Raw genomic sequence first — 24,817 nt, 5'->3', positions numbered from 1 at the left:
AGTAAGGTCTTAAATCATTATATATTATAACCAACTGGTGTCTCTCATACTCAACTTGTAAGATTCAGATTCTTTAAATTATCTTTAACTTAGCATCACAAACATACATGGTATACAACATGCATACACATCACATTGTAGCTCCAACAGGGAGGGATTAAAAGAAGATCATGTATGAACTTCAGATTTTATAATGACGATTCAGAATTAAAAGTGGTTATTATCACCATAGAATAGGCTACAGTGGTCTTTTTCTCTGAAGTTATCTCAGCAAAACTACAAAAATCTTACTAATATTGCCTTTGTCAAAAAAAGGTTACAACTTACACTCAAAATAAAATTGAATGTTTCCATTGATCATGTTGTAATACCTTTCTTCATTTTACTATATATATAGTGCCATAATAAGAGAATGTCACAGTACTCTCAAACAGAATTGATTAGATAGATAATATATTCATGACAGTGTTTTCAATTTCTTACTTTAATTTCTTTTAGATTTTCATCATTATTGTTGTAAGAAATAGGAGACCTGTTATCAGTCACAAATCTGCCTTGTATTATACAACATATTCTGATAGGTAAATATATTACACTGGATGGTAATCATTTAATGGAAGGCTAAGTTTTGAATGGTCATTTTACAAATATCAAAGGAGATTAGATCCAGTCCATACTTTGCTTCAATCAGATGAGTTAAATGTAAATTGTGTACTATTATAACAGATATTTACTATTACAAAGGATGGATTTTAGCCCATGCTGTGACAGGGACTGCCATTCCTTTAGGACTGATATTGCCATCAATAACATCAGAAACTGCCATTTGTTGGTTCTGCTTGTAAAGATATTGATTATCACTTATTTATAATTATCAAAGACTATACATTATATATCTAGTTTCTAACAAGATCTACCATAGGGATATCGATGAACCTGATTCATGTGATGGAAAAAGCACTAACTTACTATATATATATATATATAGCTGGGTCACTCTACTGAATCATATATATATATTAATCATGCACATTTATGCATGTCAGAGAAAAGTGTCTTTATTTTTTGAGAGAAAAAATGGCTTACTAGAAGTTGGTCTGACCTGTTCTCTTTGGTTTGGTTTCAAAGTTTGGTCTGGATCGGTTTTGTCTCATTCAGGTCGGCTCTCAAATTTTTGGTCTAGTATGGTTTGGTTGAGCTTGCATTATCAGTAATATATATATATTTATTAAATAAGAAATGGATATTTACTAATTCATGTTATATCCTGTGAAAAATAGAGAGAAAATCAAATTATTAGGTCAGATCAGACCAGGTTGAGTTTTTGGTCTAGACATACTGTAAGATCATGCAGACCAAATAGACAAAACCATGTATTATACCACACATATACGTATGTACCAAAGTGTTGAGAGTGTTCATCCTGTTTAATAGTCTTGGTTTGTACATTTAAAACTCATTTATGTCACTGTTCAGGCGAGACATAGGCAAATGTACAGGTGTTCATTTGACATTAATTATTCAAACATTCCATATATGTAATATCACCCAATATACTGAACAATTACAGAGAAAAATAAAAGAAAAAAGCTTGAAAGATAAGTTAATTGTAATTTTCAGAAGAAGATCCATGGAAATCATCCAATGCCATTTCATTGTCTTGAAAATAAAAAAAAACAACTGGAAGCTTCCAATGATTCATTGGGGTTAGTCATTTGTTGGAAGAATTCAAAGAGTCAGTATGTTAATTTTTATTATAATAACACTATACTGTACACTTTTTTGTCTTAGGCATAGATAGCTTTCTCAAGAATCATTGCAGACAGTGGCCCCAGTTTTATCAATGTTCCGTAACTTAAGGAAAATCCTTAGTTTAGGAAAAATCTTAGCTAAGAAATTTTGACTTCCCTTAAATTAGGTAATATGCTTTCCAATGGAAAATTTTAAGTTCTTTAATTTAAGGAACGTTGATGAAACCCCAGGACTGAGAATTTATAAGTCTTGGTGTAGACAGTAAATGGCAATTCCTGATATGTAACATCAGAGAGTTGTTATCAAGAAATTACTGAATGTTGATCTACTATTATTATTATTATTTCTTTATTTCCTCCAAATTGAAGAGTTACAAAAAGAAATATACATTGTTGTCAAAAAAAAAAAAAAAATAAACACATCAATTATTTACAGAGATGACCGGGTAAATGAATACATAATGAAATAGTTAAATAACTACATAATGAAAGGTCACGAAAGTAGCAAATGATACAAAAATCATTACAATGCATGTGAAGCCTGAGGTTTCCAGCGGTTGGGGAGAGCCCTACCAGCAAAGTCCTCTCAGGCTTTCACAGGCATTAACACACACAAAGGGGTGATATAATAATAATAGATAAATAATTGATAAATCAATTAAACAGTTATTAATTTGGCACTACTCATGTAAAAAAACAACATTGTATGCCATACGTGTATTACACTATTAATGCTGATATAACAACAACATTTTATCAACAAAAATAGCACCTGGAGTGAATGTAACAAATTTTAAGGTCGATTGGGATATCAGAATGCTGGCTTCTCAGCGATAAGTCCTATGGTAATTTTCAGCAAACATTTGTATTTTTTATTACCACAAAATTGGTGCCCCTTGTAATTTTTCCTGAGAGTAAGAAACAATATTATATATTAATAGATACAGTAATTATAAAATCATGATTTAGTCAATGAACAGGAAATGTTTCAACAAGATAATTGGATTATATGTCACATTTATATATTAGAACTTTAATTAGACACACTAGTATGATACAGGCTGAAGGTTCTGTATATAGACCTGACTTTTCTCCCTGGTCGCCTTCTTCATAAAATCAAATCAGGGACTTGGGGGCTTAAGTTTATTTAAATTTAGTAACTAATTTCCCCATGAAATCAGATCAGGTAGATTGAATAGACAATTGAAGTTGTATGTTTGTTGTTATATCTTGACAAGGAGATAAAATCAAAACTTGCTGTAGGATAAATATGGTGATAACTGTGTTTATATATGTATAGTGATGACTGAGGGTAACTAAGATGTCATGCCTCAGTTACTACTGTTTATTTACCTTCAAACCTAGCAGTGGATATATTTAAAGGTATAGCTTAAACATAATTGTACTGTGGTATATCAATTAGGTGACTGGCAAAATGCAATGAATGATCAAATTTTACAAAAAAATTCCCCCAAAAAAATGGCTGTAAATATGACCTGTAAGTTGCATTGTAACATAATAGTTGGAGGCTAGGGCAGGATTCAAGTTAATTTAGTTTTGTTGGAAATGAATATAAAATCTTATTTGACAAATTTTTGCAAACTTTTCTATTTCTGATCACATCTTTAAAGTTGTATGTGTTTTAATGCTTCGATTCATTCAAAGAAAGAAAAGACTTAAGTAGATATTGCAGTATATTATAATAAGTTATTTATGATTAGTGCAGGGGATATCTGTTTTAAATGAATGATCACTTGAAACATGCGTCAAAACGGAAAAAGTTAAGTGGAGCATGATATTGTACATAAATGTGGAAAAATTTATCTCCACTGTTTTGTTAAGCATTACCTGGTACTCCGGTAGTGCGTCTAAACCACTTCAATTCACTGACCATGATTCTACTTATTATAGATAATTTGTCATGAAGAGTTGACTATAATGCCTATAATACAGAATTATTTGATGAAGAAATTTATTACAAACAAAGTAAGAACATATCTTTTAGAATCCTAATTCTGCATGACAATTAAAAAAAAAATCAATCCTGCTCATGTGAAATAGATAATTGAATCAGACCTGTGCAAAGTCGATGAGTAACCATAAGTACTACCTGAGTGCTTCCTACCTATCCTATTGTTTGCAGCTGTCATGATCAGTACACATGCAGCACTACAAATCAGTCTACAATACATATAAAAATATACCAGTATAAATATTATTCCCATATATATTTCCTAAAAAGTCCCCTGGTTGCTCACCCCTGTGAAACGATTATGAATAATTCATGAACATTCATGAATAGTTCATGAATTATTCATGAACTAAATTCATGAATATTCTTGATTTATTCATGAATATTTTCATGAAATTCATGAACTTAAAACTTCATGAATATTTTTTTCAAATTATGTTCATGAATATTCATGAATTATGTAAGTAAGTTTTTCATTCATGAAATCATCATAGTTCATGAATGTTCATGAACTTTTTCATTCATGACAATTCATGATTAGTTCATGAATATTCATGAACTTAAAACTATGATGAATATTCATGAACTTTTTCATTCATGACAATTCATGATTAGTTCATGAATATTCATGAACTTAAAACTATGATGAATGTTCATGAATGAAATATTTCTTGAACATTCATTAATCCTGAAATCAAGATTTTCATTCATAAAATCATCATATTTCATGAATATTCATGAACTATTCTATTCATGATAATTCATGATTAATTCATGAGTTATGAACTTATTTAGAAAATGAATTTGCATGCATTTTACCACTTAATTTCATCAAAGTTTGTCATGAACTGTATCACTATGCATGTTTGACAATATCCTTGTAGTCTTTCCATTAAAAATTGCATTCAAATCAGGGGTCGACATTAACTTTTTTCTGCACTTGTCCCTTTGGACAAGTGATAAGATAAATTCACTTGTCCGAATGACATAATCACTTGTCCTACATGTGTTTCTACTTTCCATCTGTTATGTGTAAACAGCGAGATGATTTATTATAAAGTAGAGGTTAGCACTGCAAGCCATAATTTTGACTCATAATAATTACTAACAACAATAAAACAACAAGAAAGTATTATTACAAGTTATTTAAGTTTTACTAAACCATCCTTTTTTTACCTAAAAGCAGATGAATGAAGTACTTTAAAATAATTAACTTTCATGAAGAACTGTTCGACTAAACTATAAACAAACTTACTACTGTGAAAACATTAAAACATGTCACCGTTTTCTAGGGCACGGCAGTCTGCTTCATCTGTAGCCTCCTTAATTATATCAAAACTGATTCATTTTTATTACGATTCCAGCAGACGGTATCTGTCGTAGTATCAATGCTCTCACATGTACAGCATTCGCATGCGTTTCAAACATACTAGTGATACCGATTACATGTTTTCGAGAGCCCTCGGAAGTCTACCATCATTTCTATGTAGTTCTGAATGAAGCTTTAATAAGCATGATCAACTCACTTCCGTTCGATGGTTAACACAATTTAAAGGAGTTTTTACTCATTTTACAGTGAGTATTGAATCAGTTTTGACTTCAGAATATAACATAAATAAAACATAAAGACAGATTTGTTACTTGTCCCGTCGGACAAGTACTTTAATGATTTCACTTGTCCGACATCAATTTCGTCTGGTACAGGACAATCGGACAAGCGTTAATGTCGACCCCTGCAAATGGATCCATCACTTGTTTCAAAATTCATAACTGCTTGAAATGAGTATATTTACACAATCATTTGGATGGAAAATGCTTTTAATATGTAATAGATACATAATGGGTACGAGTGATGTATCGGATATATCACACGAGTGCGTAGCACGAGTGTGATATATGCGATACGTCACGAGTACCCATTTTGTATCTGTTTTATCCAATGACAGCCGAGGTTTTGTCACCCACGTGCCTAGGGGTGGAGCTATAAAATTGATCAGAACCTGTCACTGTGATATGTTTCCCGCCAATTTCTGACACGTTTTGTTTTCTGTCACAGTAGCCCATTCATTTCTAGTGAGACTGTCAACCATGACGGATCAGGTACTGATCACTGATGTCGATGTTTTCACTGACCTCGACGATATAACATTATCACAGGCCGTAGACAAGTATGAGTATGAACTGGAAGATAGTGACACGGTAGCTACTGACATTGGAATATTTGATACCAAGGAATTAACTCAACCAATTGGTGTAAATAAACTGAATGGTAATGTGAAAAACATGTGAAAGGCTGCAGGATTCGAGGGAAATTACACAAACGGTAACCGCTCCGGAAAGAGGACCTGCGCTACTTCCCTTTACCAAGCAGGTAAGTCTAAAATCATATCGTTTGAACAAATTGTGAAATGAAATATTTTTCGTAAATTTCGACGTTCACAATGTCACAAAATCCTTTCAAAATCTGTGAAATTAAATACATCGATGAATCGGTTAATCGGTATTTTTAGCCACGCGTCCTGTTATCATTTTCATCACTATTTTTGTTTATGATAGGATTTTTGTGCAACGAAAGTATATTGGTACATTTGGCGTAATCTGTATAACCATTTTTTTTTTAAATGCCTGAAATTTTATAATATGTATCATGTAGGATCCTAATGTATGCGTTTTTTTACGGATCTGTTAAAATATAATATATATTCTACTTAAATACAATATTAACAGGGTTTTATATTCTGTTTGGTCAGGTTTTGATGAACAACTCATTATGGACAGAACGGTACATCGCAGCAGGGCTGTACGTGCCTACAAGGTGAAGAAAGAAGACAGAACATTTTTAAACGGCACTCGTATTTCATTAAATTTTGTTTGAAATGCATTTCCTGTCTTTGTTCGATCATTTGTCACGCCTGCATTTGAAATTGGCCCCGCCTCAAGACTGAGGCATGGACCAATCAGAAATGCCATGTGATATTTCAGATATCACATATGTGATATTTGAAATATCACATAGTATGCAATATATCGACAACAAAAGATCAAAGAAAAACCGAGGCGTCATTGGATAATCTTCAGATAAGAGTGATTTATTTTCATTATTGCATTAATTCTCATTGCACATATGATGTGTGTTTGAACAATTTAGTTAAATGGGCAATGCAATTTAAAAAATGCCAAAGCTATTTGAATGTTATGTGCACTATGTAAATTTAGGTCACATGCATGGTGATTGATTTTAAGTTAATTCTTACCTATAAACAGGTTGACATATTTCCAGAGTTGAATATTTCATTTCCTGGTAGTTTTGTATTGATCATGAAGCAGGTATGAAAGATAAATACTTGCCTTCATTTGTAAAATAACATGTTATTCATCTCTGTGAGAAAAGCCTCATGGCTGCCATGTATTGGAACTCTCCTGCTAGAAGTTTTTGGGCGGGAAAAATTTGGTGGGAAAATTTGGCGGGAAATTTGAAGTTTTCTTATTGTTTCCTTATTCTTCTTTAAGCCAACATCAAAATTGTTATATAGACATGGAATTAAATTTAAAACTTTTTAGATATTAAGTTTGTTATTCAATTTAAAATGTAAGGTATTTTTTTATTCAAGAAAATGTTCAATTTTAAGGTCAAATTCTCATTCATTAAAGTTCTTCAAAATTCATTACTATTTTATTCATTTTGATGAATTTTAATGAATATCATCAATGCATGAAAATTCATGAATAGTTCATAATCACATAAAATTCTCATTCATTAAAGTTCTTCAAAATTCATTATCAACTGTTCTTACTATTTCATTCATTTTGATGAATTTTAATGAATATCATCTATGCATGAAAGTTCATGAATAGTTCATAATCACATATGATGAACTATCATGAATCTTAATGAATTTGTAAAATTATTCATAAAAGTTCATGAAGAGTTCATGAGAGGTATTTGATGAATATTCATGAACATTTTTTCATGAATCAAAAACTTACAGTATTCTTGAAAGTTCATGAAAGATTCATGAACATTCATGAACTCATGAATATCATCTCGCAGGGGCATGATCAGACGAGTTTGGTTGACCCACTCTCCCTGCAAACTGTGGCATGGTTGACCTTAATACTTGTACACTTGTTGATATGTTCAAGTAACCATGGTCAACCATATATAGTCAAACCTTGGTTTTGATATTTTTGTTAATTGGAACACGCTGCACATGTATGCATGGATATGGTTGACCAGGTTTGGCCAGGTTTATTTACCATGATCTTTACAAAACGATTACAGCTTCAGGTTGGTTGTCTGTGTTTGTAAAAAGTATTACTTCACTTAAGCTTTAAGTACCGCATGTCTATGCTTTCAATATATTATACCCACTCAACAGCTTATTGGGGTGTATATAAGGATACCACAATCTGTGCTTGCCACTAAATTGTGACCACAGAGTTTCATCATTAAATTGTGAGGATCATCATTCGATCAGCTTACTGATTAAATTTTAATCAGATTGCCAACTATACATGTGTATACATAATCTGCTAATATTGCATTCACTGTACTGTACATGTACAAAGATTGACATAAGTTCAAGGACAGGCTTACTGAAGTTTCATTTTGTAAATACTTCTGTTATGTCCTGTCCTTTTCTGTTAGTCTTGATCAAATGGTTGTCACTTCGAATACACCACTCATCACATTGTGCCCTATAAGCTGTCATTTCTACAAGTATTATATGTAGCTTGAGAGAAAGAGAGAAACCACACCCCTGGTAATAGTTTCTCTATAGTTGTTAATTATAATAGTAAGTCTGGGGTAGGAGGGGGTGTATTTTGTACATAATATCTAAATGTGGTTTCTCAAATTATATAAGGGAGCTGCAGTATATGTTTTACTGTGAGGATCAGGAACTCTAGTAAATTATCTTGGTCCTGTTTGTTGGAGTGTACTTGATTCACCCCTCTCAAACCAATCCCACTCAGCCCTGACACAATATCCTTCTTTTATGTTTCCTTGTAGAGACAACCTGTAAACATTCATTTGAAATGTAACACCTGTAGCTCTACTGTGTGATGTTACTAGTGATCAGTTGAGGACTGTTGGAGGATATAATCTTAAACATCCTAAAAAGTTGGCAGCTACCATACAGGAATGTATTTAATCAACAGACCACTAATCTATATGGAATTGAAAATTGAATGTGATAAGGATCTAGTAAACATTAGCACAACCACCCTCAGTGGATTCAGTCTCAGATTAGCAAACATACAGCCCAAGATATACTGGGTTAAATACCTATATTGATATGTCAGTATAACTGAATCAAGCAAGGCTTGTAAGGCGAGCATGAGAACTTTTTTAATCTAACAAAAACTGGTTTAAAGTAAATGTGCAAAGTTCATGAACAGAGATTTACTGATTCAATACTGCATAGTGCATTTATAATGCGGCGTGTGGGAAACCAGTGGGACCAGGAAATTAAAGGCATACGTGTACCATACTATGTGAGTGCACACAAATGAGTCGATTAACAATTTACTGATCTTGTACTGATTAATACATGCATACACCGTATTATTGTCAATTTACATCATGCTTCCATTCTGACACTAATTAAATAGTTAACTCACAACACTTAGTTAAGCTGCAGTTAATTATATGCCTCAGATTCACACAAAAAAATAATAAAAAGATTAGATAGTGATTAGTCAGATTAGACCATTAGATTAATTATATACTGACACACCAGTGAACTGAGTAAATGTATGCTTCAGACTTATGTCAGTGTGTGCACTGATGCAACATGTATACAGTAGCTTTCACCATACCACAATTAACTATTGAAATGGGTTTGTGACCTTATTTTGGATTCACAATTAAAACACTATTATTGGCATACATTGTAGAGGGTGGGGGGGAGGGGGGGATACCTTTGTGCATCTGTTTGTGCACAGGATCTCAAGATATTCCATGAACTCTTGCATGGCCAGATTGATTAAGTTCATATATTATTGACACCATGAAATAAAACCATCCAGTTCTACACCTGAAGATTTCGTTGCCTATAAAGCAAGGTTAAAGATAAAAGGTCATACTGTATGGTGAGATGGTGAGATGATATTATATGAGATGGTGAAGTCCTCCAATCACTGTAATTGTACATACTTCTGTTAGGGTCAGACATGCTACATATATCTGATAACTAAACATTGTAATAAGATTATAACTATCAGACACATTCCTGTCCACAATCCAGGTAAATCTTCAGTAGGCTGTTATAATGACAGTTTACATGTGTATTGTGTTTTTGTTATCAAAATGTAAATAGACTCTCAATAACAAATCTGTCAGATATTATGGGAAAAAAATGTTATAATAATAAAGAAATGGATGGCTGTTTGACTGAGATGTCATTGTAACTTTCGAATTATCTTCACTTATACAGAATTACCAGGTATGCAAAAACAAGTAAGATATTCTTTATCCAATATATGCAGAGACTTGTTTATAAGAGACTGATTAGAGATTAATATTCAAGCTCGGCAATTCCCTACCTGTAATTTGATATCCCACATATGACAGGGTTATATATTTACCCAATCTAGTATGACCCTCCCCAAGAGGTACATGTGACAGCTAAGCTAAAACATAGTGCCAGTTTATGTATTAATTTCCATGAAACTCAGCAGAATTTCCGATTTTCATTCATGTTATATTTATTTGCTGTATTTGCTCTGTTCCCAGACCATGTTACAAATAAAATTTATGACAGTAATCAATAAATTCATAATCCTTAAATTAAAAGATACAAATAATTTATATCAATTGTAAGCATCCATATGCAGCATATTGATTTCAGATTTACATGTATGTTTATATCTCCACTCCCGTTATACTGCCAAAATCAGAACAGGACAAAAGGTGGTGATACTTTTACAGGGGACACCTCTATATGTATGCAGTCATATTTTATAATTAGTATACATGTATATATAGTAAACAAGCTCAGCCTGCTGTGTTATTTTTAGAATTACCTGGTATCATGTTATATATCAGGACACATATATATTAGTAGATGAAGAGAATGATTGGATAATGAAGTTGTCATGATCAGATATGTTATCTCAATGTGATATCTGCCGATCATAATTGTCCTGTTAATTTGATGTCTTTGAACCTGACAGAAGGCTCAAAATTACACCAATCAGTAGTGTATATCTGGTATAGACAAAAAATCAGACTCAGCTTAGTCTTACATTATACTTACCAGTAAAAAGTAAAATAAGTAGTCTGGTTTTGACAGCAGTAAATAGTCTGAAATTAGAATCATACACACAGAAGTGGACATTGGTGAAGAATAATACTAGTGTAGTGTACTGCTAAAGAGTAGCTATATATATAGGTGATAGTGTAATTAGATGATAATGATGTTAGATGTGGATATGATATAATACCTAAAGTAAAACAATGACAACGATGGTTGGGTTTAAGGTGTATTATAGATATGATAGATGTCATGAGGATGATATTAGGTGTGTATATAATACTAATAGATGAAGATGATATTAGGTGTGGATATAGAAGATGAGGATGATGTTTAGGTGTGGATATAATAGATGAGGATGATGTTTAGGTGTGTATGTTATAAATAAGGATGATATTTAGGTGTGGATGTTATAGATAAGAATGATGTTTAGGTGTGTATGTTATAGATAAGGATGATGTTTAGGTGTGTATGTTATAGATGAGGATGATGTTTTAGGTGTGGATGTAATAGATGAGGATGATGTTTAGGTGTGGATGTTATAGATGAGGATGATGTTTAGGTGTGTATGTTATAGATGAGGATGATGTTTAGGTGTGGATATAGTAGATGAGGATGATGTTTAGGTGTGGATATAGTAGATGAGGATGATGTTTAGGTGTGTATGTTATAGATGAGGATGCTGTTTAGGTGTGGATGTAACAGATGAGGATGCTGTTTAGGTGTGGATGTAACAGATGAGGATGCTGTTTAGGTGTGGATGTAACAGATGAGGATGCTGTTTAGGTGTGTATGTTATAGATGAGGATGATGTTTAGGTGTGGATGAAATAGATGAGGATGATGTTTAGGTGTGGATATAGTAGATTAAGATGATGTTTTAGGTGTGGATGTTATAGATGAGGATGATGTTTAGATGTGGATGTAATAGATGAGGATGATGTTAAGGTGTGGATATAGTAGATTAAGATGATGTTTAGGTGTGTATGTTATAGATGAGGATGATGTTTAGGTGTGGATGTTATAGATGAGGATGATGTTTAGGTGTGGATGTAATAGATGAGGATGATGTTTAGGTGTGTATGTTATAGATGAGGATGATGTTTAGGTGTGGATGTAATAGATGAGGATGATGTTTAGATGTGGATGTTATAGATGAGGATGATGTTTAGGTGTGGATGTTATAGATGAGGATGATGTTTAGGTGTGGATGTTATAGATGAGGATGATGTTTAGATGTGGATGTTGTGTGGGGATTTATGTTTCGGTGTGAGGTGTGGGTGTTACTAGCTGCGCTGCTGTTTCGGTGTGGCTGTTTCGCTGCGGCTGCATGTTCGGTGTGTTCTATAGTGGGCTGCTGTTTCGTTGTGGCTGTTTCTCGCTGCGGATGCTGTTGGTGTGGCTGTTATCGATGGGATGCTGTTTCGGTGTGTCTGTTATGCTGAGGCTGCTCTTCGGTGTGGCTATGCGCATGCGTGCTGTTGTTGTTATGGGTGTTTGGTCTGTTCTGATTTGGTGGTGTCTGAGCGGAGTGTTTCGGTGGTGTTTGCTGATCTTTGTGTAGTATGCGGCTGCTGTTTCGGTGTGGTGTTTGCTGAGGCTGCTGTTTGGTGTGGCGGTTCTCGCTCGGCTGCTGTTTCGGTGTGGTCTGTTCTCGCTGCGGTGTGTTTTGGTTGGCTGTTCTCGCTGCGGCTGCTGTTTACGGTGTGGCTGTTTCTGCATGCGGATGTGTTTGTGTGGATGTTATAGATGAGGATGATGTTTAGGTGTGTATGTTATAGATGAGGATGATGTTTAGGTGTGGATGTTACAGATGAGGATGATGTTTAGGTGTGGATGTTATAGATGAGGATGATGTTTAGGTGTGGATGTTACAGATGAGGATGATGTTTAGGTGTGTATGTTATAGATGAGGATGATGTTTAGGTGTGGATGTTATAGATGAGGATGATGTTTAGGTGTGGATGTTATAGATGAGGATGATGTTTAGATGTGGATGTTATAGATGAGGATGATGTTTAGGTGTGTATGTTATAGATGAGGATGATGTTTAGGTGTGGATGTTACAGATGAGGATGATGTTTAGGTGTGGATGTTATAGATGAGGATGATGTTTAGGTGTGAATGTTATAGATGAGGATGCTGTTTAGGTGTGGATGTTATAGATGAGGATGATGTTTAGGTGTGTATGTTATAGATGAGGATGATGTTTAGATGTGGATGTTATAGATGAGGATGATGTTTAGGTGTGTATGTTATAGATGAGGATGATGTTTAGGTGTGGATGTAACAGATGAGGATGCTGTTTAGGTGTGGATGTAACAGATGAGGATGCTGTTTAGGTGTGGATGTTATAGATGAGGATGATGTTTAGATGTGGATGTGATAGATGAGGATGATGTTTAGGTGTGGATGTAACAGATGAGGATGCTGTTTAGGTGTGGATGTAACAGATGAGGATGCTGTTTAGGTGTGTATGTTATAGATGAGGATGATGTTTAGGTGTGGATGTAACAGATGAGGATGCTGTTTAGGTGTGGATGTAACAGATGAGGATGCTGTTTAGGTGTGTATGTTATAGATGAGGATGCTGTTTAGGTATGGATGTAACAGATGAGGATGCTGTTTAGGTATGGATGTAACAGATGAGGATGCTGTTTAGGTGTGGATGTAACAGATGAGGATGCTGTTTAGGTGTGGATGTAACAGATGAGGATGCTGTTTAGGTGTGGATGTTATAGATGAGGATGCTGTTTAGGTGTGGATGTAGTAGATGAGGATGATGTTTAGGTGTGGATGTTATAGATGAGGATGCTGTTTAGGTGTGGATGTAACAGATGAGGATGCTGTTTAGGTATGGATGTAACAGATGAGGATGCTGTTTAGGTGTGGATGTAACAGATGAGGATGCTGTTTAGGTGTGGATGTTATAGATGAGGATGATGTTTAGATGTGGATGTTACAGATGAGGATGATGTTTAGGTGTGGATGTTATAGATGAGGATGCTGTTTAGGTGTGGATGTAACAGATGAGGATGATGTTTAGGTGTGGATGTAACAGATGAGGATGCTGTTTAGGTGTGGATGTTATAGATGAGGATGATGTTTAGGTGTGTATGTTATAGATGAGGATGCTGTTTAGGTGTGGATGTAACAGATGAGGATGCTGTTTAGGTGTGGATGTAACAGATGAGGATGCTGTTTAGGTGTGGATGTAACAGATGAGGATGATGTTTAGGTGTGTATGTTATAGATGAGGATGATGTTTAGGTGTGGATGTAACAGATGAGGATGATGTTTAGGTGTGGATGTTATAGATGAGGATGCTGTTTAGGTGTGGATGTAACAGATGAGGATGCTGTTTAGGTATGGATGTAACAGATGAGGATGCTGTTTAGGTGTGGATGTAACAGATGAGGATGCTGTTTAGGTGTGGATGTTATAGATGAGGATGATGTTTAGATGTGGATGTTACAGATGAGGATGATGTTTAGGTGTGGATGTTATAGATGAGGATGCTGTTTAGGTGTGGATGTAACAGATGAGGATGCTGTTTAGGTGTGGATGTAACAGATGAGGATGCTGTTTAGGTGTGGATGTTATAGATGAGGATGATGTTTAGGTGTGTATGTTATAGATGAGGATGCTGTTTAGGTGTGGATGTAACAGATGAGGATGCTGTTTAGGTGTGGATGTAACAGATGAGGATGCTGTTTAGGTGTGGATGTAACAGATGAGGATGCTGTTTAGGTGTGTATGTTATAGATGAGGATGATGTTTAGGTGTGGATGTAACAGATGAGGATGCTGTTTAGGTGTGGATGTTATATTTGAGGATGATGTGTAGGTATGGATATAGTAGATTAAGATGATATGTAGGTATGGATACAGTAGATTAAGATGCTGTTTAGGTGTGGATGTTATAGATGAGGATGATGTTTAGATGTGGATGTTATAGATGAGGATGATGTTTAGGTGTGTATGTTATAGATGAGGATGATGTTTAGGTGTGTATGTTATATTTGAGGATGATGTTTAGGTGTGGATGTAAAAGATGAGGATGATGTTTAGGTGTGGATGTAAAAGATGAGGATGCTGTTTAGGTGTGGATGTAACAGATGAGGATGCTGTTTAGGTGTGGATGTAACAGATGAGGATGCTGTTTAGGTGTGGATGTTATAGATGAGGATGCTGTTTAGGTATGGATACAGTAGATTAAGATGATGTGTAGCTATGGATATAATAGTTGGGGATTGTATTAGGTGATCAGGACGTAATAGATGAGGATGATATTAGGAAAATATTAAATAATGAGGATATTAATTAAGATGAAGATGATTTTACATTTATGATTGAGGAGGATTATATATATAAGGATGCAATATGTATGTGGATGAAATACCTAATAGAATTTACCACCATTAATCTAATATCACAGATAAATTTGTGTTGGGTTTCAATATATATATATATATACAAGCAAAGGTTATAGACAGGAGTCACAGCAGGATGCACCCAGACGTACTCTCATCAGAGGCTAGGAGTTGAGGCCAACATTATACTGAAAGGCTAACACATATAATAGGTTTTTTGCCCTTCAAAAATGGGAAAAGTCAGAGATTCAACAAAGGAATGGGTTAAGGAGAGTTGGGGATATATACAGTAGTGACAAGTTGGCATATATAGTCATCACATGTATTGTTATATGGGGTTGATACTCTCAGCTGGTGTCTTTTTTCCCCTGACCTTTGGCAGTAATGTCAGCATTAATTAATATAACTGCAATTAAACATGCAGACATTTATATTGAGCATGTAATTGCTATATACACTAGCTAGATTACACTACCTGACCCTGCTCTATTTCCTCCCCAGCTGATCCCGTTTGATAATCTAATCAGCCGATGAGATACGCCTTCTGTGTAAAGATTTTAACCCTTCCCTATCATTAGACACCACAATTTATTTTCTGCTTCGATTTCAGTTCCAGTGATGTTGAATTTCTCATCTTTTTTTTTTGTGTATACTACTTTCATTTAAGCAATATGTAATTCATAGCCATCGCAACTTCCAATATTATGATCATTGAATATGAACAGCATTTCTATCCATCAGCCTTCAAATCATGTTGCATTGGTTGGATCTTCGATTGGGAAAGCACTTAGGAAAATGATATATTTAGATATCAATCACGCACAGTGATGAATAATTAATGCATGGGTAGATGAATAGACTTGTATTGGAAATTCTGGTTTGCCATCATGGCTATAACAAGGAAAGGAAGCTTGTCTGTTACCTGGCCGACACGACATAAAACGGGTCTAATTAATGATCCACATCACTTATATATATACATACCGTACCTGTAGATATTGTATGGATTTTTAGATGATATATATACTTATAGACATTGTATGTATTTTTACATCATCTCGGTGTACATTGTGTGTGCATGTGTTTGTTTTCCTCCCATACCTAACATGTGCACCATACAGGGTTTGCATTTGGTGCTCATTTTCTGATTATGAATGCAATGTTGGCCCTTTTTAATATATATATATATACCTTGAAATTTGACATTTTTCATTGTCATCACTGTTAGAACTACTTCTTTGTCCTATATATATATATATATATATTGAATATATTTATATGAATGGTATATGGATGCTGCACTCCAACCTGTTTATTGTATATATACTAGCTGCCACCTGTCCTAAAATATCTCAATCTCTCAATATTGTGCATCTTTTCCTTTCGAATTGTCCAACTTTAGTTGCCTATGGTGGTTACCTGTATAGGTTTAAATGACTATTTGTGTCATATCTTCTGTACAGGATGTCCCTGATTTTGTCTTCAGCTGTAGGATTATCTTGTCTTCTACCTCCGAGTTAATGTACCTGTTTACCTCCATGGACAGGTACACCCTCACAGCTACATCCCTAGACATTTTCCAGTATCAGGTTCTCAGTCATTATCATGTCATCCAAGAGAAAGTCTACCTGAAAGGCTGCATACCTTACAGGGATCAATAACGGCCACTATAACTATTGCAGGCCCTCGCATGTAGATCTTTCATATATATATTGGCATTGCATATCATGCTTGAGAGGACCTAAACAGTTGATATTCTCTCGCAGTAAAATGTCTTCCTTACTACCCTTAAAACTCATCTGTTACTGTTAACATCTTCATACCACACTTATTTAGGAGCCAATTGATTTCTGAGGGGATACTGATATCAGCTAGGGTATGTAGGAAAGAAATATTTCAGCATCACTTGTCCATGGGACACCTTTTTGACCTTGTCCAAAGTTGAAATATATTGGTATGTCCAATTAAACTAAATAATGGTAAACCTCCAGTCAGTTCAAACTCAAATAAATATTGATGAACCTGCATGTACGAATTATACAAAATTATGCTTCTGAAAAGAAGCGTGGGAAAAACCTCCGCAAAGTGTAGATCAGGGCACAAACATAAATCTATACACCTGGCACATCTAATGTAAGTTACATGTACATAACAATAATGAACAATAGCACATTTATAAATGAGTAAAATGATTGTATTTTATTCAATTCACTGTTAATCGATCATTAAACTTTCTTAACTTAATGATATCAAATTATGATGTTCCTAGTACTAGTGCGAAGCAGAGACTTTGTGTAGGCCCCAAAACAATACATGTTTGATTTAATTTGTGGCTTAAAATTAAAGTTAGACTACACGAGACCATATGATACTTAAATATTGAAGTAATATGCATGGTTATATATTTCATTTGAATCAGAAACTATTGTATATAATTAAGCCTAATAGTTCTTAGTGAATGATCTAGCTGTTTAATGAATTGGAAACTCTCTACATAAAGTATTGTATTTACGAATTAAAAGTGCTGCTGTAAATATAGGGCTATACATTAGCAAAATTATAGGTAAGAACATCATCATGTCTGCTTTTAAATTATTAATTTAATAGTCCTAATATCTACCAAACTTATTTGAGAACTTCAAAATTACCCATCGCTAATTGAGGACACACATTTACAGGTAATAAATCAATTGGCAATTATTAGATGTCCTGTCACACTTAGATAGATAATCAAAATGCTTATTTAACACTGTAGTTGACAATACATAGCTATTAGGCGATATTTTAGTTTGCGATACAGCGTGTCCAGCTCATACTGATAGTATATGTTACAAATACATTGCCAGGGTCTAAAGTTGTCATTAGCTACACAATGTAGTTTTACAATCAATAAATCTGAATAAACGCTTAAATCTGTGGCATATACATTTTATATGGTTTGTTTGTCATAGCTGTACTGAAGTGATTTACATCCCATTACCCTATATATGTCTGTTGATCCAAGTCTTAGCATTTTTCTGGTGCCGATGCCATGAGCTTCAATGGAGTTTGCTGAAAAAATCTTGCTTTATGTTCTTCATTTGACATGTTCAAACTATCCAAAATAGGATCTATCACTAGCTAGAAAGTTATTGTTTGTCAAGAAAAAAATGTGTGTTCGAACTTTGAAATATCTGCCAATTCAAAATGACCTTAGGTTTACTATAGTAGTATCTTAGATTACAATAAGGAAAAAATCCTAAGAAATTTTGTCTTTGCCAATCGGGCAAGTTAAGTCATCAATATTTACTTGCCTATAGACTAAACCTACCAGTTTGGTCATTCTTTCTCTGGACTTGGATTCTGAACTTGAGGCAGAGGGAATATAATGGGTTCACTGAGGTAGAGGGGATAGATGGGTGCTCGTCAGATCCTGATGAGAACCTGATGTGGAGGGTTATATTGGTGGAGTGAAACATGACACAATCAGTGTAACATCTCTGGTCTAGATGTGTATAGATTTAGCAGCTACTGGTATACATTATAATAAATGCTTTTATCAAGGTAAACTTCATTTTAAATTTAAGGCTTTTTGTGTTTCTTTTTTTTTTATCGTATACATATATTCTTTATATTATTAAAGCTTCATCATGATAAAGGACCCAGGTGTTGTCATAACAACACCATTGAAGTCCATTTTGAATACTTGTAAATTGCATTTAAATGATTGTTTTGCATGATCAGATAGCATTATCAGCATAGCTGAGTCCACTCAGATTTCTCCATCACATATACATTACTTGTTCACATTGGGCTGATATAAAAAGTATAAACAGCCGTCACACAACAGTTGATAGTCAAAGTGCCTTGTAGTGTGTCAACATCAACATTCCATACCTATAGATGTGCATACTTCTCTATACACAACAACTGCATGATTTCCTGCAGGAGTCATGTTTACCTCTGGGTCTTGTGTATGTTATCACTGTCTGTCAGGTTGAGACAAAGTACAGACTGTGATGTAACTACAGATCATTTAGGGTGGACAAGCAATTTAACACCACCTTATTATATAAAAGAATATATAAAGCATGCAGGGGAAAGTCTAATGGACACTTGAAATTCCAGATCATCTCTTGAGACAAAAGGCAATAGGTACCTCTTACCCTCAAGAAAGAGTATCGTATAACTAATATATATATTGATTATAGACAAATACCTCAGCCTGTTGAATGGACATTGTGGTTGGATCCTGTTCTACAACTATGGGGCACGGTGGCCGAGTTGTTAAGGTGTCCCGACACTTTATCACTAGCCATCCACCTCTGGGTTGCGAGTTCGAAACCTACGTGGGGCAGTTATATTACCAGGTACTGACTTTAGGCTGCTGGTTTTTCTCCGGGTACTCCGGCTTTCCTCCACCTCCAAAACCTTTAATGACCCTGGCTGTTAATATAATGGGACGATAAGCAAAAAACAAACAAAAAAACAAAAAATACAACTATGTGTAATATTAAAGGTGACACATGAATTTATAACCATCTGTTGATCATTTATCTTTTACAATGAATTCGGAGTGATCTGGGGGTCACAAAGGCCCTGGGTATTTCATTCTTTCTGAGTCGTTATAGGAACGTGTCAAGTCCCTGTGATACATGTGCAAACTTGTCACACCAACAACATGTCACGCCAATCTGATACAAACCTGACAACACCACATCAAATCACCTTGTCACACAAGCCTTGTCATTACATCAAACGGTCACACCATTCCAATTCTCACAAACTTTACTATTACATCTGTCACACCATTCCACGTCAGACAAACCTTGTTATTACATCAAACTATCACACCATTCCATGTCCGACAGACCTTGCTATTACATCAAACTATCACACCATTCCATGTCCGACAGACCTTGCTATTACATCAAACTATCACACCATTCCATGTCAGACAGACCTTGCTATTACATCAAACTATCACACCATTCCATATCAAACAAACCTTGCTATCACATCAAACTATCACACCATTCCATATCAAACAAACCTTGCTATCACATCAAACTATCACACCATTCCATATCAAACAAACCTTGCTATTACATTAAACTATCACACCATTCCATGTCACACATACCTTGCTATTACATCAAACTATCACACCATTCCATATCAAACAAACCTTGCTATCACATCAAACTATCACACCATTCCATGTCACATAAACCTTGCTATTACATCAAACTATCACACCATTCCATGTCACACATACCTTGCTATCACATCAAACTATCACACCATTCCATGTCAGACAGACCTTGCTATTACATTAAACTATCACACCATTCCATGTCAGACAGACCTTGCTATTACATCAAACTATCACACCATTCCATATCAAATAAACCTTGCTATCACATCAAACTATCACACCATTCCATGTCAAACAAACCTTGCTATCACATCAAACTATCACACCATTCCATGTCACACAAATTTTGCTATTACATCAAACTATCACACCATTCCATGTCAGACAGACTTTACTATTACATCAAACTGTCACATACACCATTCCATGTCAGACAGACCTTGCTATTACATCAAACTATCACACCATTCCATGTCAGACAGACTTTACTATTACATCAAACTGTCACATACACCATTCCATGTCAGACAGACTTTACTATTACATCAAACTATCACACCATTCTATGTCATAAACCTTGCTATTACATCAAACTTTCACACCACCAAATTACTTGGGAACCATTTTCTAAGTGTACATGTTCATGCAGAGGAAATCAAATTTTGGTGTGATGACCCTGTAAAGAACTTTACTAATTGTATTAGGTCAGGCAAGTTAAGGCAGGCTGAAGGATGGATGGTGTTCTTGATCTGTTTACTCCGAACACTGTCATGTTATATTATAATAGCTTATAGTATAGCTGGGAACATTAACTGTCCAGGGAACCCTAGCTTTGACAAATTACTACTCCTGACAGCAAAGCACCAATACTTTAAAAGACAATTACTTAGATGTTCCCTACAGCTATAGCCGACTCATTTGGTTATGGTAAAGTGTGGGCATTGATGAGGTTCACTTCTCTAGTTGGCTAAGAGATCTGTTAAAGCACTCATTGTAATGCTGCTGTATCGGAAGATATGTAGCCCTTGCCCTAATGAAAGGTGTATAAGGACAGCTACTTCTGTCAAGTCATATACACTAATTAATCTAAATACAGAGGGAGAGTATTCTGAATTACTGAAACATTGGCAGGAACACCAGAAAGTTGTATTGGAGACTTCCTGTCCCATTATAGGATCCTCATATAGATGAGAGACTCCCTGTCTAATATATCAGAGACTTCCTGTCCTACTGTACTGTAGGATCCTCATCATAAAATAGTCTCCTTTTCTACTGTAGGATCCTCATAGAGACATCCTGTCCTACTGTAGGATCCTCATAGATCAGAGACATCCTGTCCTCTAGGATCCTCATAGATCAGAGATGTCCTATCCTACTGTAGGATCCTCATAGATCAGAGATGTCCTGTCCTCTAGCTAGGATCCTCATAGATCAGAGACATCCTGTCCTACTGTAGGATCCTCATGGATCAGAGACATCTTGTCCTACTGTAGGATCCTCATAGATCAGAGACATCCTGTCCTACTGTTGGATCTTCATAGATCAGAGACATCCTGTCCTACTGTAGGATCCTCATAGATCAGAGACATCCTGTCCTACTGTAGGATCCTCATAGATCAGAGACATCCTGTCCTACTGTAGGATCCTCATAGATCAGAGACATCCTGTCCTACTGTAGGATCCTCATAGATCAGAGACATCCTGTCCTACTGTAGGATCCTCATAGATCAGAGACATCCTGTCCTACTGTAGGATCCTCATAGATCAGAGACATCCTGTCCTACTGTAGGATCCTCATAGATCAGAGACATCCTGTCCTACTGTAGGATCCTCATAGATCAGAGACATCCTGTCCTACTGTAGGATCCTAATAGATTAGAGATTTCCTGTTCTACTGTACTGTAGGATCCTCATAGATCAGAGACATCCTGTCCTACTGTAGGATCCTCATAGATCAGAGACATCCTGTCCTACTGTAGGATCCTCATAAATCAGAGACATCCTGTCCTACTGTAGGATCCTAATAGATTAGAGACTTCCTGTCCTACTGTAGGATCCTCATAGATCAGAGATTTCCTGTTCTACTGTAGGATCCTCATAGATCAGAGACATCCTGTCCTACTGTAGGATCCTAATAGATTAGAGACTTCCTGTCCTACTGTAGGATCCTCATAGATCAGAGATTTCCTGTTCTACTGTAGGATCCTCATAAATCAGAGACATCCTGTCCTACTGTAGGATCCTAATAGATTAGAGACTTCCTGTCCTACTGTAGGATCCTCATAGATCAGAGATTTCCTGTTCTACTGTAGGATCCTCATAGATCAGAGACATCCAGTCCTACTGTAGGATCCTCATAAAATCAGGGACTTTCTGCCCTTCTGAAGGATATTCACATATATCAGAGATTTCCTGTCCTACACTGTTATATACTTTAACAGGTAGGATCACCATGGTAGCCTCAGTGCTAATTATATATATAAAGTCTACTGTAATTGAGGCAACTCCTAGGTTTCGAATTTATAATTTATGTAAGCCGCATTGATTTCTTACTAGATGCAATGTATTACTTTTCTTTAGTAGTGTATAATTATTGGAAGTATATAGATCAATATTCTACTTTATTTTTTAGTGCTGAGAATTATGAATACATTTCAAAATCATATTGAATCAGTTTTGGGTGTACTGTTGTATAAAGAACTCCAGAGAAGTGAAATTTATACTGGTGATATGTGTTCTCATGACTTAATGCTTAGAATACACATTAATCCAGCTTCACCATAGGTGGTTATATAATCTCTCAAAATTCTCCAGACCCACTTGGCACCTACAGAAACATTGAAGAGATTTTGTTATCCTTATTTTCAAAACCTGCCACGAAAAGCAGATTGCTAATATTTACCTTCTAAGATTTTAAACGAGATATAGTATGTTGAATACAGGTAATTAGTGAGACACAAGACTGATCTTATATAGATTTAGAGCTGCAGCCCAGATACAGTGTTTATACATGAAATGCCAGCGATGTATAAGTGCTTTTACATACAGCAGGTCAGAGAACAGCTTCCTTTGAACTTATCATTGGCCATGTTGGCAGTTTGTCAGGTAGTCAGCTGTCAGGGAAGAAATCCGGGAGCAGCCCACACTTTTATATCACCTAAATAGATGTTATATGTAATACAGAGGTTTTATGCTTTATGCACAAAACAATTAGGTATAGATATTTTCTTAAATCACTGTGCATGTACATTCCTGACTGCCTTCATCTATGAAAACATACAATGGAATCTGATGAAGAGTTTGGGCGTTACCCTTTAGTTTTATTATAGGAAATGGCCATAATCTTTTACCAGTGATGTGATGACCTTTAACTAGATTGATACCACAAAAATAACTGTACTTACCTGAACCATACGGTGTCTTCCTTCTCTAACAAACATTAGTCTGTAATTTACCAGTATATCATTACCACACAAAAGCATTCAGCTCAGATATTGTTCACATTAAGTATAACATATCCTAGAGATATATTTTTGAAAGGATGACAAATTATGGTGATAATCTCTTAAAATACATTATAACAAATCACAAAGTCGCCAAGGCTCGCAAAAATAAAAACTTCTAATTATAAGACTCCTCTCATAAAATCTCATATGAAATGAAAACTCATTGAAGATTCTATATAATTATCACATAACAATACATTGCTTATAGAAGCTGTGATTGACTTAAGCTAATGTTTCCATAGTAAAAATGTCTATATTTTTTTTCTTAAAAAAAAGTAAAATTTGAACTCTAAGACTTTTAATGTTCAAAGTTTTTGGTTCAATTGATGAAATATCAGTAAATTTCAATATAGATTCCAGTTGCTGAACTTGCCCCCTATTGCTTGTGGGAGTATATATACTGATATACAATGTGAGGTCATTGGGGTGAGCTTTGTACCCATGACGGTACTCATGTGAAAAAGATGAATGGAGTGTCTGATGAGTATCATTTTACTGAGACAGTCTAGTTAAAGGTATTTCTATGAACATATTAAAGTGTGATATCCATAATCTTAAATATATTTCCATTCATGGAAAAATCCTCAGCTGTATAATTACATGTAGTTGAGATTGTACATTATGTATAATGTTGTTAATTGTAGGCAAGACATCATCAACAACTGTGTGAAGTGGAAGGCAGCCTTTAGTTTCCAGTGTAAGATGACGGCCAATGCTAACACTGGGTCACTTGATGAGTGTAAATGTCGTATCTCTATCCGAAAGGTATGTATAATGTAATCCCCTGACCAGTTTACAGAGAATACAAATAGCTTCTATCTGTC

General features: G+C 35.1%; 1 protein-coding gene across 3 annotated transcripts in view; it reads left to right on the top strand.

The window, feature by feature from the left end:
- The window catches only part of LOC117321741 (protein FAM102A-like), a 47,976-nt gene that overhangs the window by 5,060 nt on the left and 18,099 nt on the right, over positions 1-24,817 (top strand). For all 3 annotated transcript variants that reach the window (XM_033876258.1, XM_033876255.1, XM_033876257.1), the window contains exon 2: positions 24,638-24,758. In XM_033876258.1, the coding sequence (XP_033732149.1) occupies positions 24,638-24,758 (121 nt within the window). The remainder of the gene's footprint in view (positions 1-24,637; positions 24,759-24,817) is intronic.

Source organism: Pecten maximus, chromosome 2, assembly GCF_902652985.1.
Source record: "Pecten maximus chromosome 2, xPecMax1.1, whole genome shotgun sequence".
Taxonomy (NCBI): domain Eukaryota; kingdom Metazoa; phylum Mollusca; class Bivalvia; order Pectinida; family Pectinidae; genus Pecten; species Pecten maximus.
Note: the sequence above shows the minus strand (reverse complement) of the source record. Positions and strands in the feature narration are given on the sequence as shown.